The following is a 13,768-nucleotide window of genomic DNA, read 5'->3' as shown; positions in this document are numbered from 1 at the left end:
CCACAGTGGCCAGGTACCCATTGAAAAACGACCTCGTGACATTTTGTTGGACATCATGGTAAAGTTTCACGACTTCGTATGTCAATTGGTCATGACATCCGTGTCGGACTGACTGCGTGCACTGTAATGCCGGTTTTGAATCACAGAACACAGCCCATTTTCTAGGTCTTTCAGAATCAATGAATTCCAGTGCTCGACGCAGGGCCGTTAGTTCTGCTGCCGTTGAGGTCGTGACATGCGATGTCTTGAACCGCAGTGTCATTCCTCGCGTTGGTATAACCACGGCACCACCAGAACTGCACGACGTAGTCGATCCATCGGTATACATGTGCACGTAGTTGCTGTACTTTTCATGCAGAAGAAGTAAGCTCAGCTGTTTTAGAGCAGGGGCTGGTAGATCTGTCTTCTTATGTAGTCCTGGAATCATTATATGAACTTGTGGACGGCTCAAACACCACGGAGGAAACGCTGGCTTGGCCGCAGGTGCGTACCATGAAGTAAACGACGCACTATGTGCACGGACAATACCGCTAAATGTCGAGCAGGGCCTTGCAGCAGTGAGGCTCGCCAAGTGGTGGGAAGGGGTCCTAGCATAATGCCTGAGATGCATACGCATTGTCTCAATGGTAATGTGCGTCGTGATTGGGTAATCCTGCGCAAGGGCAATGGTTTCAGCCGTTGATGCACTGCGTGGTAAGCCAAGACATATCTTAAGGGCTTGGGCTTGAATACTCTGAATCGTACGCAGGTTAGTCTTGCAGGTGTTGGATATTGCAGGCAGGCTGTATCGCAGGAATCCAACGAACAACGCCGTGTACAGCTGTAACATAGCGTGTATAGATACTCCCCAACTTTTTCCGGCAAGGAACCTGAACAGGTGACAGATAGCAGTCAGCCGCTTTTTCACGTAATTGACGTGCGGAGTCCAAGACAGGTCTCTGTCAATTACGACTCCCAAGAATCTGTGACTTCTGCTGTATGGTATAAGTTGTCCGTTAATAGATACGCCGTAACCAGACATTGGCTTCCTCGTGAATGCCACCATTGCGCACTTTCCGCATGAAATTTCAAGTCCTTGTTCACGAAGGTAGCAAGATGTCATTGTGGCAGCCTTCTGAAGCCGAGCACGAAGCTGAAGTCATGTCACACCTGATGCCCAAATGCAGATGTCATCCGCATAGATGGAAAGTCGTACGGTGCTTGGCAGGTTGTAAACTAATCCACTGAGGGTGAGATAGAAAAGAGTCGGGCTAAGCACGCCTCCTTGAGGGACTCCTCGGCTACCGTAATGCTCGGACGTCGGGCCATTTTCTGTGTGCACGTAGAATGGTCTCCTCTGTAAGTAGTTGCACATCCACATATACATCTTACCACCAAGTCCGACGGCTTCTAACGTGCTAAGGATGACTTCATGGGTGAAATTATTATGAGCTCCTTTAACGTCTAGAAACAGAGCAACAGATAGTCGCTTACAGGCCTTTTGGTGTTGCACACATGTTATCAAGTCAACAACGCTGTCTGTTGACGAACGACCCCGTCTGAATCCGGCCATAGCATGTGGATAGATTCCATAGTACTCTAAGTACCATTCCAGACGTGTTAAAATCATTCTTTCCATTGTTTTTCCGACACAACTGGCAAGTGCGATCGGACGGTATGAGGAAATGTCCAAAGGCGACTTGCCAGCTTTGAGAAGTGGAATGAGGCGAGTTGACTTCCACTCTTGCGGAACCGTACCCGTCTGCCAGGAGTCGTTGTACAAGAGCAAGAGTGCCTTCCGAGCTTGGTCTCCTAGGTTACACAGGGCACGGTATGTAATACCGTCAAGTCCTGGCGCTGAAGAATGCCTGCACAAAGCCAGCGCAGCTTCCAGTTCTTCCATAGAAAAAGGGCATTCCATGCGGGGATCGCGTGAGAACAGTGGGTGGTCGAGCGTTCCCGTACCCTTTCCATCGGAATTTGTCTCGCCAGCAATCTTTCTGCAGAAAGATTCAGCGACGTCAATATCTCTACATTGTAGATAAAATGCCAGAGATTTAAACGGGTGGCGCTGACCAAAGGTTGTGCAAAGGCCACGAACAGTCCTCCATATAAGCGACAAAGGTTTTCGAGGATCCAGGGACTCGCAAAAGGATGCCCATTGTCGCGAAGCCAGCTTGTTCATGTGACGCTGTATTTTCTTTTGTGTTCATCTAGCCAATCTCAAATCATGATTAGATTTCGTGCGTCTATATCTTCGCTCCGCACGATGGCGAATTGCTCGAAGTTTTGCTAGTTCGATGTCGAAATCGGTGCGGGAAGAACTCCTCGAAAGCAAATGCGTGGTTGTTTGTATGGCATCCTTCATCGCGCCGTGTAGGTTATAAGAGTTGCCGTCACGACAACAGTCTTCCATTATTATTTTGTATTTAGGCCAATCAGTGCACTGGACTGTTCTGGAGGACTTGTAGCTAGTCAAACCTTCGATTTTCAGATAGGTTGGGATGTGGTCGCTACCCCATGTTTCTAAATCGGAAAACCAGTACACCCTTCTCGAAAGCGACCGTGAAACGAAGGTTAGGTCCAAGCAGCTGCTATACGCTGATCCACGCAGATAAGTAGGGCTACCATCATTTGATAAGCAAAATTCGCGTTAAGAGGCAAAGGACACCAACGTTCTGCCTCTAGAGTTAACTTTGGAGCTTCCCCATAGGTAATGCTGGGCGTTAAAGTCACCAGTGAGCACCCACGGCTGAGGAGTCGAAGTCGAAATTCCCCGTAGGCGCTCACAATCTGGACGGCTTGCTGGAGATAAATAGGCTCCAAGAATTGTAAACATGAGCTTTTTCTTCTTCACTGTTAAGCAAACGTATTGATTTGCTTCGTCAGGAGGCACTGGGTGTGGTACATAAGTCAATTCACGGCGTATAAACACAACAACCTTGCTGCATTCTCCGTGCAGCAAGGTTGCTGCACTCTCCGAACCTTCGTCGTGACATTTGGTCAGAACACCGCCAATTACTGACGCATATCTGCCGGAAACCCAAACCGCAGAGTTTCATTCCATAATTCCTAGGGGGAACTCTGGCGCTAGTGTCTACAGGAGCTGCAAGTGGGATGGTTCAGCCATCATGGTAGTGATGATGGTTAGTGCATATATTTGCCTAGACCTTGTCCTTCTGGCTTCAGACGGCTTCATGACCTTGTAAACTCGTCATCTTAAACAACGTGCTGTTTTGTAAATAAATAAATGCCACTAAAGTTATGCGACCACAGGATTAGAACACACGAAGTCTAGCACAGAAGCCCCGACACTTAATCTGGTTAACGTCTCTGCGTTTCACCTCTTGTTTTCCTTCCTCCCTTCCTTCCATTCGGCCTTACCGAGGCGCAGAATGCAAGAGAAAGCTTGCTCGGACACGGGACGCGCAGATAACGCTCGCAACCACAGAATTTCGTCTGCAACAAAGGGAGAAGCTTCTAAGAGGAAGCATTTGAAAGAAGTCAAGCGTTACTGCAGGCAAATTACGCGTAAAAAACAAAAACAAACAGCAATATTTCTTTCATTTTCCAAACACAAGACTGGCTGTGAAAATGAGTTTATTGGGGAGATCTTCATAGTGTAAATAGTATTCTTTGCAGTTGCTTGTCTCTTAAAACACGGTAGTCTTGGTTTCAAGGGCTTCAGAAGTAATGGTATAGGCTTCATAAATACTGATTCAAAGATTGCTGTGCACTATATGACCATTCCCCAGTGGGGAGCTTCTGCCCTAACTTTTTATCAATTTCTTTATCCCTGTTGATTTCTTTTTCTGCCTGCTGCTTCCTCATCCAGAGTACGGTAGCAAACGATATGCACCCGGTGTCAGCCTCCCTGTTTTTCCCTTTTAGTGCGCTAGGGCAAAGGCTTCAAATGCGACAAAAGCCGTGTGTGTCTGTCCGTGCGCTGAGCGACGATGAAGAGAAAACAGCAGCGCCGTGAGGTGCAGAGGAGGCAAGGAGTAGCTACGTCACATGAAGAACGAGAGTAACCACCTGTGCCCATGACGCTGCCGCCTCTCATGGCGCAGCCCATGAGAGCGCACGGTTCATGGCAGTTGCAGCCAATATATAGGAAGCAGCGCTCGGCCGCAGTTGCAACTGCAGTGTTGGGAAGCGCCGCGCGCCTTCTTTTCGTCTCACAGGTACTTAGTTTAGCAGTGCGTCAGAACAAGGGATGTCGCAGTGCTGACGTTCCGAGATGGGCCATTTATGAGGTGGCGAGTCTGACTGGGTTGGTTTGCACGGAGCACCGGGCTCAACGGAACGCACACCCAGACTGAAACGACAATGTGAGCGTGCGTCAACTGATCCTGGCTTAAACAAGAGAAGAAGTTGGAAGCAGACAGGTTGAGAAAATCAACATATTAAACTTCCGAACAGCGACAACGACGCGTACACGCCAATGTTCAAGCTGTCAGGACTTGACAGGCGAACGAAACTGCCGAGAAGTATGACACGCAATTTGTCAAATACGTTAATTCAAGAGCGGCACACACCTACTGGCACATACCCAATGACCCCAGTTGGCAAGACAAACTATGAAGGTCTAGGGATAACGGCGATAGCGCACAACAGTTCGCGCTTAGCCAAAGCTAAACCGTCAGCAATTTTTTCTTTCTTTCTTAGTTTTTTTATTCTTTCTCACATGTTTCGAACTACGCAGACTTGGCAAGAACTCTGCAGTTCAAGGGTCTCACTGATCTAGCAAAGTGTCGCGTAAAGCTGCGCGGCGTCGTTCATGCAATACCAACGCAATATATTATAAAATATGAAGACGCCAAATAAACAGACACACACAAGAGAAGAGAACGGGACAGGGCGCCTATATATAATATAAACCAAATTAATATAATATAAAATAAACCAAATTCTGTATTGATGCTGTAGATTCTAATCATAATGGGCAGAAGTGGAGGCGGAGGAGGAGGAGGAAAAAATAATACCCAAGAAGCGAAAAGACCAAACAACTGCAGAGTAACTGAGAATCGCGTGAGTTGGTTATCCATGGTGAAACTGTAACGCGCAGAAGTAATACCAAGTAATACGTGAATATGGAATAAAGAAGGTCACCCTGCAGTGCAATCTGTTGTGTGTATGCTCTAATACTCTCCTGCACAACCCGGAATTTGGCCTATTTTCCGTATTGAGTTCGGCAGTTGCGCATTGCGCGCGCCAGTCTGCAAGAAGGGCGGAGCTGACAACAGCGTCGCTGGATCTCGTTGGACGAGACGAGGAAACGACTATGCGTGATTTGCTGCGTCGCTGCGGGCCATTTCGTTGAGCCGAGCTTTCTGTTACTAATTAGAAAGTTAACTAGTAATTTTTAAAGGTTGATAAACTTATTTACCACTCTCGCAGAATGTTTATGACCGCCACTGCGAGAGTCTTTTGACACGAACAAAAATGATCATTTTGTCCGGCGTTACGGGACTTTCACATTATAGAAAAAGTCGTCCAATATACATCTCGTACACTTCATAGTATATCTAGGAAACTTGGGCACAAATAGCAAAAAAAAAAAAAAAAAAATAGAACACAAAAATATCTTTATGCGCACCCGAGAGAACTACTATTTGCACGGAAGGGAAACGGGACACTCCTTTCTTGCTGTGTCAGTTCGACAAGCGTTGCCACTGTAAAAAAATAAACTAACGGAAGTTTATTGAAACTAGATGATACCTACGTCCGTCTTCCTGGTATTCTGAAATCATGCTCTCAAACTCGAAGGTCTTCTCGTCGATGCCAACGAAGGCCAACACAACAAAAGCGCACATGTCAGGCGGGGCACCCTCCAACCGGTAGTTCATCGGGCTCGGACGCTGGCTGGCCCAGCCGTAGTAGGAACATGCTACGGGCACCTCGAACTTGTTACGAGAAATCGTGATGCCCTCGATAGCATCACTTCCTGTCGCCAGCATACACAATCGAACAAGAAAAAATAATGCACGAATGTAGAAGTGTGTACTAATAATTATTACTTACTAATTAGCGTAGCACATGATAGTTGAACGAATGTAGGAAAAGATCCTGGCAAAAAATACAATTTCAAGCAGAAATTGAATAGCGCATCGAACGTGCGAATTTATGTTACTCAGATTTCAAGTTTCGTGACATAGGCTCAGGGGCCGTATAACATAAACCTACTCAAATCTGTTTTTATTCCAACTACCTGGCGTCAAATTTACGTATTCACCGATGCAAGCATCGGGCGGTAACCCACAGCGTTGCTTCAGAAGCCTAAAAAAAAAAAAGAGTTTTGTTCGGCATATTGATGCGTCTTTAACGCGTCTACGTCACTTTGACGCGGTGAGTTTTCGTGGTATTGTGACGTAGCGTAACAGGCAGGCGAAGTGGGTGCAGTCCGAAAAGGTTTGACCAATAGCAATTGGCCAAACCTTTTTGGTGAAAAGGGGTTGGAATCAGAGTTATTTTTTTTGGTTTGGTCTAATCATACATATTAGTGCGCACATATCATATCAGATAAGGCGTTTTAGCGGTTGTTGTGTTGCCGCGGGACAGACAGGCACAGATGCGGTGGCCCACAAATTTTTTGACCTTCCGTCGAGGAAGGATTGCAGAATTGGAATAGAAAACTTTGGAATAGCTTTACGTTATAGCACCACAGTTGAATCAAACACAACGCCTCAGTATTCTGGCAAACTAGAACTTCGAAATGTTGAGCGTTGGTTTCCGCACACGTGCAAGAAATGCTCCTTTGAGCGAGAAACGGTTCAGATTGTAGAACGCGGTTCGTAAGTTTCATTAGGGAACTTTAAAAAAGCAAGTTTTAAATTTTAAAACAAGTTATTGGTATGACCCTTTATTGGTTCTAAATGTAAGTTCTCATGCGTTCTTGCCATCCAGACAGTTCTGCGGTCGATAAGCGAGTTCTCTTACCTTATAAATACTCGCCATTCGTTTTTATGCGCGCAGTTATAACGCAACTCCATCGTTACTGCATAATCAGGCTTTGTCGTACACACGAGCTAGATGTCCTAGTTGACCGACGATTGAGTTTCCAATGCATGGTCTTTTTCAGAAGCTACGAAGGTACTGCAGGCTCTACGAGACATGTGAAATGGTTTACGTAGGCCGGTGACTATACGTAAACGATTTGTTCTACGTGGAGACCACTGTATAGAACCTCAAAATTCGAATGGCACACGGCTACTCACATGCGCAAACTTTTTGAGTGCTAGGCTTATTTTACAGGAATTGCACAGTAGGGCACAGTGGTAAATCTTGTCGCTCATGGCGTGCTTGCTCAACTACTGATAACGAGTATACGATGCAATCAGCATTTCATTGTGGGTATAAAACCTTGACTAGCACATCTTTGCAAGCTCTTTACGTGGCGCGGGTAAGCTTGTTACTTTTCATCCCCGCTGACCTTGAGGGCACGAAAATGCCGATCTTCAGAAGTATCACTGCGGGCACTGCTGGCCAGCGCCTTTCCTAACATGACCTTGCTTACAGTACAAACAGCACCACACTTCCGGATACATTCGTGGCAGGATAGGCAGTGAAAATGCATCTCTCTAATTGGTATGGTTCCGCAGAGCAGGCGTCGAAGTTGGTCGTAATAGCATTCAAACGAACTAAGATTTCGTACATAAAAACAAGCAGGGATAATTGAGAAACACTTGTGATAAAGTTTGCTGACGAAACGACGGCCGTAAACAACGCGCGTCCTCCTTTTTAGAGCGATAGCTCTACTACTCGAAGTACCAAGCCAAAAATCGCCTGGCTCCGTAAATCTGACCTTCAAGCTCAGACAAGGTTAAACTGGGACTTAGCCTGCCTAATGCGTTGTGGAGTGAAAACGAACAGCGGTTCAAGGTAAGCCTTTCGTGCCGCCACCACCAGAGGCGCTGGCAGCATCCACGTTCACTGCACCTTCGCGCCGACGGCGCTGAGCAGCGTCTGTATGTTGTGGTGCAATTGTAGATGCGGTAGTTGCTGCCCCCCCCAAAAAAAGGAAAGAAAAGAAAAAAACCTACGTCTCTGCAAATTAATAGTCTCGCCCTTTCTCAAGGCAAGCAAAACCGAGCAATCGCTCGACAAACATGGTTTAACCGCGTTCAACAACAGCAATATTTTTTTTCGTCGATTTGTCTTTCGCTTTTCTCTAGGCGTTAGGCAGACCGACACGTGCGGCGAGGAGAGGGGCCGAGGCTGCCACTTCTCTTGCACAACCGACCGGCTTCTGGAGATTATGTCATCCCCCTTCTCATCAAGGGCGCCTGAGCCTGCCAAGGGGCTCGCGACTCGGTATGCCAGCGAGCCGGGCGACAGCGCCGTAACGGAGCGAAGCTGCTCTCCCTCGCCTCTTCTTATACCCTCGCTTCCTCTACCGAATTCCCCCGCCTAGAAAGAAGAAGACTACCATTGGCTTACCTTACTTCAGCTTTGTAAGGGATCATGTGGAGTGGCTTACTGCCTGAGAAAAGTCCTTGAGTGGAAAGTTAAAAAATGTCTAGAATTGGCTTTAACTTTTTTTTTCTGTTCGAATAAGCGCTTGTAACATCTAGATGTAGGTGAACATTACTCGCGCATATTGTGCTGGTGGAGGTGGAAAAAACAGGTTTAAATATTTGCAGGCGCATTTTTTTTTCATTCCAGATTATTGAACGAACGTGCTAAAGAACAGCAGCTGGGAAGAAAATTTTGCTTCGAATCAAAAATGGCGTAATTTAAACGTGCGCTCCATTTTTTACGAATATATAAGTGTAAAAAGAAATGAACACAAAAGGAAGCATAAGAATTTCACAATCAAGGAGCAAGAGAAGAGACAGAGTAAAGATCTTTAAGGAATACTTGAGCGGTTTGTCTAGAATAGTACAAAGAGTCCCGATGACAAATGACGTTATACGGACAGTGAACGTCACAGATACACAACCCGCAGGAGATACACCACCACATGAAGCATACAAGCTAAGCAAACTGTTGCATTAACACCAGTGCCATTTAGAATGGTTAATATTCCATGAACCAATTACAAGCCGTATTGCTGAGGACATGGTACAGTCTGTGGTGTGATTACATTGCGGACAAAGGAGCGGTTATTTTTCTTTTGGGTGGACTGCAGGAGCCCTATAGTTAGGGTGTGTCTTTGCAGACTAAAAGAAGAGCAGAATTCTGGAGTAGAGTGTCTACGTATACCAACCGCTCTCCATTATGAAAGTAACCTCTGCGTTTATTTGTCATGGTAGGAGTTTTAGGATGATATCAAAGGGAATAACTGAATGAACTGTACATCCTCAATCATACTGCACGGAATTGTTCTGAATCTGCTGTTAGGCTTGATATAGCTTAGTTAATGTGAGAGCTATAGGCGTTCATATATTACTCTTAAGGTTGCTCGAAAATGCCTTCGGAGTGTTTGAAAGGAACTATTTCTTCACCTTCAAAATTGTACTTCGAAATGCTATATAACAAATAGTTTTGTGTAAAGGGTCCAACTATGGTCTCCTATATGGATATATAAGGTTATTGACGGTATATATGGCTCTCATATGTGGTTGAATGATGAGCACTTGTAACAAGATATCGTATGTGTTGCTATTTTTTCGATCAATGCCGATTCAATGCTGTAATAATTTTAAACTGGTAAATTGTGTAGATGGACGCATCAAAACATCCTACCTGCCGTGATCACGTTGGGTGCGATCTCTTGTGAAAATACTAGGTCGACAAGTAGGTTTACAATATAATGTGACATGAAATAATGTGAATTGCCATGACTTCGCGACGGAAGTCTCATAGTGATGTCATTTCAGGGAATCACTGCGAGCAGTTCGCCCGTCATTGTGGTCACCATGCATAATACATTACCGTATATTTTCACTGAAACAGCAAAACGAGAACATTTATTTTCTTTATTTCTAGTTTGTTACTGGTGTGCTGACAACAGTGAAGATAGTATAGTGAATGAATGAAACATAAATAACACTCCTTAGATGGAGCTCTTCAGTTAGATGTGGATTGTATCTGGTTGGCCCTGAGCTCTCGGAGCGCCTTCTCGCCCACCTTGTTAAAAATTGCGGTCATGAGTGGGTTCTTCGGGCCGCACACTCCACGGAAATCGTCCAAGTCGTTGTTGAACACCATGACTCCACGGTATTTTTCGCGCAAGATGAAGTCCATCTGCAAAGAAGGCCAGTACAAAATGTGCAGCGTAAACATGGGCGTTCATTGTTAACTGACGTAGACCGTGAGCTGTTACTATTGGCCAGGTATCAAGTTAGAAGAATATATAATGGAACTGCATTTTTAATTGTTCTAGACGAGGGAGTACCGAGAACCTGACTATTCCGTAAAATGCGAATAAATGTGAGAATATATTTTAGTAATATTGCGGTGATGGAGCAGCTGCCGTTAAATGTGTTGAATGGGCTGCAGGATAGCCAGCTGATGGTCTGCCTGTGAAGATTCCAGTAGGGTGAGGCGTGTGCTATAGGCGTTATGCATATATTGTACCGTAAGTTATGCAAATATGATGAAACCGTAAACGAGTTCAGCTTTGAATGCCCCGTTAGGGCTATAATACCGTACCTTGTGTGTTCTTCGTTAATATAGGTTTAACATGCATGACTGATACATGAGGTTACGATCAAGGTTAAGGCTTATATAGACGCATACAATTTCAGCATTCAATGCCCAGCGTGGGAATTGGTATTTTTTTTTGGAGGGGGGGGGGAGGGCGGGTTTATGGCAATGACTGTAAATTAAAATCTTGAAGTATTATTTCTTACTGATGTGTTTGGAGGCATCAACCTATTACGTCCCCGGAATTATTTTTTGCAAATTCACTAATTGCTCAATAGATGTACTAAAAGGGAAATAGGTATTTATTGCTTGGCGTGCAATTTAAAATATCGTTTTTGCATTATAACTGCAGTTCGAGGCTCACTACTGCATGAATGTGAAACACAGGTGGAATTAGGAAAACAAAAAGTGGCCACATACTATTGTCTCCACCGTTTATCCTTATGTGCTTTGGAATGTAAGTGGCATTAGAAGTGCTGCTTTGTATCATTTTTGTTTCTTGCCAATATCTAGTAGACACATTCTGCGGTGTGATATTTACAAAGGATAGCGTGCATATTTTTCTCCTTTCATTCTGGAAAGCGATATCTCTAAGAACTGATAAAAGAGAACGCCAGTTCGTAGAATGTGGCGTTAGCAGCGATCGTGCTCAATTACCTTGTTCGCAACACTTTCTTCGTCTTCGTAGCCGACCCACTGGTCTCCCTTGTAGGCGTAAGGACACTTGGCCTCATTGTCGAACATCCGTGTCCAACCACCCGATTTGACATCTTGACAAATCTGAAGAGAAGGAGGAAAGAACGTAAAACTTATTGTATTGCGGTTGATCCTTGTGGACTTTGGTACCATAATGAGGTTCACTAGTTCGAGTATGGAGATAAATAGGAGATAAATATTCTAAATGCGTCTGTGGTGTAATACTTGAAGCATGGATATATTGATCACGGCGGTCCTCGTTAGACCCGCCATCGGCCAAGTACTTTTCTTTCTTTTTTTTTTCGTTGAAGAGACCTAAAACAACGCGAGACAGGAATCTCCCTACCGAAAAGTGCTGGTATGAGCCAGTAAATGCTTCCCATTAACAATTGATCATGCGCAGCTGCAGCATTTAGAAGACAAAACGCTCGTAATAGACCAGCTCATAATAGACCATCCATTCACCCAGACCAGCACGCTCTGGGTGAAGGGATGGTCAGATGCCATGAGCATCTCCTTGAAACGGGGCGGTGGGTTGGGCCACAAAGCTCTTATTTTTCTATTTTACCTAACGTCTTAGCTACTTTATTCTTTTACAGATAAAAATTCTCAGCATCAAACTTTCTGTACCATTATTGGGAAGCTTGTTCTTGTACGTCTCCGTTGTTTGCGGGCGGGTCCTCCTACTTTTGTGCCACCAAGCCTCAATTCGCCTTTGTTGTGGACTTGTTTACTTTCCCCCTGCTATCTCTGAACCAAAGAGATTCAATGATGCCAGCAGAGCTTTAACCGATAGCCGGGTAGATATTTTCACATTCTGATGAAGCATGTTGCACGGTTTCCCAAGTTTTATCGCAGCAAGCACATGCTTCTTCTTCGTTAGTGTAACTCGCTTAGAACTACACGTTCTAAGGACTCCTGATGGAGATACGAAAAGTATTGGACTTCCCTTTGAGTTATCCTAGATTTTTCTTTCCTGATTTTGTTTTTACCTCTTAGGTATAGTTACTCATAGCCGGCTTCTTTTCATTATCGTGCCTGTAGCAGATACTTTTGAAACGAGTATATACCTCTAGTCGGCGCAGCAGCGAAAATGGATAGTTTTCGGTTATGCCTTTAGAGGCTATGTTGAAGAATTCAAAAGTCAAACTACACTGAATTACGACGTGGTAGACGCTTACTTCTCCTTCGCGAATATATGGCGCGGATATTATATTGTAACGGCTGAATTAACATTAAGTCGTTGCTGATGGCTTGAGGCTAAATGATAATAGCAATATTCAGCATAACAACAGCATAACCGAACGCGAGTTGTGTCCCTTTAGGATAAATGCAAATTCATAGGTTCTGCAAATGAGGATCGGGCTTTCTTTTTTTTTTTCGCAATACATGTAATACGGTAGTTGAAATGCGTGCTCACCACGCTTTGAGTTTGGTTTGAAGGCTTTGCGCTTGAAGATGTGACATACAGCTGTTGCTCCATAGCCGTCATTGCAAGACCTATAGTTGGAAGCTTGAGCTCGAAAGTGGCGACGTCACTTATCATCACGGTATAAATGATGATGATTTATGAACAAAAACAGTGAGTCGGCGCAGGTTCGTGCGTGAGTGGCTGCTGTTTGCGTGCTTACGCTCTGCTGCCAGCATAATATTAAATCATTCACTCCTGTACTTTCGCGTTAAATAGTTGCACGTGAAATGTGTTTATCGTGCATAACTTGCTTGAGAAAATACACCATTAATGATTGCACGGGTTGAAGTCAATCTCAAATATTGCACTGTAGGTGCTCTCGCCGCCATTTTTCTCTGGGAATAGCATGGCGTACCATTTTTCCGGAATAGGATGCTAACATGCTAATAGCCGACAGGGCACGGCGTTGGTTAACGTCCCTGCCTTTTCCTCGCCTCAATCTCTCGCTCTTTCTCTCTCTCCCGCTCTGTCACTGCACAATTTTAAAAGGGTAGCTTTCTGTGCATTTGGGCATGTGCCGCAGCGATACAAGGGCTACAAAAGCCTACGATGCACATGTTTAGTACATCTCCGCGCATACACGTGTCATCAGCATTTTTTACACGAGAAGCATCATACATCGCCTTCGACCTCGTGTCATAGAGAGCTAACAGCTACGGGTGACGAGAGTGCGTGTTCGCGCCATTCGCTACTACTGCTACCTTACTAACTCGAACAGGATTGGCATCACTTATATTGCAGAATTACATACAATCTCCGGATTTTATTGTTCATATTGTTAAATACTCGGCAGTAACATGACCCATTTGCTATACAGTGTGGATAGGGCTCGGGGCTCGGTCGGGTTGAAAATGAGCCCAATTCAAACCCTGAAGTTATTATGCTTTGAAACATTGCAATAACATCTGCATCGCTCGTTCTATTGTTGATCCTGTTATTTAAATGATTGTTTGGTTACTGATGCTACCAACACGCATGGCATTGGAGCCCTAAACTGCGTGTAATATAGCAGTCGTAGTAAATATTAAAAAA

The 13,768-nt window shown here is 44.8% G+C and overlaps 1 protein-coding gene across 1 annotated transcript in view; it reads right to left on the bottom strand.

The window, feature by feature from the left end:
- Positions 1-9,885: 9,885 nt before the first annotated feature.
- LOC126541200 (probable chitinase 10) overlaps positions 9,886-13,768 on the bottom strand; it is a 69,580-nt gene continuing 65,697 nt past the window's right edge. Inside the window, exons 16-17 of the mRNA XM_072286151.1 lie at positions 11,227-11,349; positions 9,886-10,167 (exon numbers count right to left, since the gene is read on the bottom strand). Coding sequence (XP_072142252.1) covers positions 9,991-10,167; positions 11,227-11,349 — 300 coding nt within the window. The 3' untranslated portion in view covers positions 9,886-9,990. The remainder of the gene's footprint in view (positions 10,168-11,226; positions 11,350-13,768) is intronic.

The sequence above is a fragment of the Dermacentor andersoni genome, chromosome 2 (assembly GCF_023375885.2).
Source record: "Dermacentor andersoni chromosome 2, qqDerAnde1_hic_scaffold, whole genome shotgun sequence".
Classification (NCBI taxonomy): Eukaryota; Metazoa; Arthropoda; class Arachnida; order Ixodida; family Ixodidae; genus Dermacentor; species Dermacentor andersoni.
The sequence above is the reverse complement of the archived record's forward strand: the minus strand, read 5'-3'. Positions and strand labels throughout refer to the sequence as shown.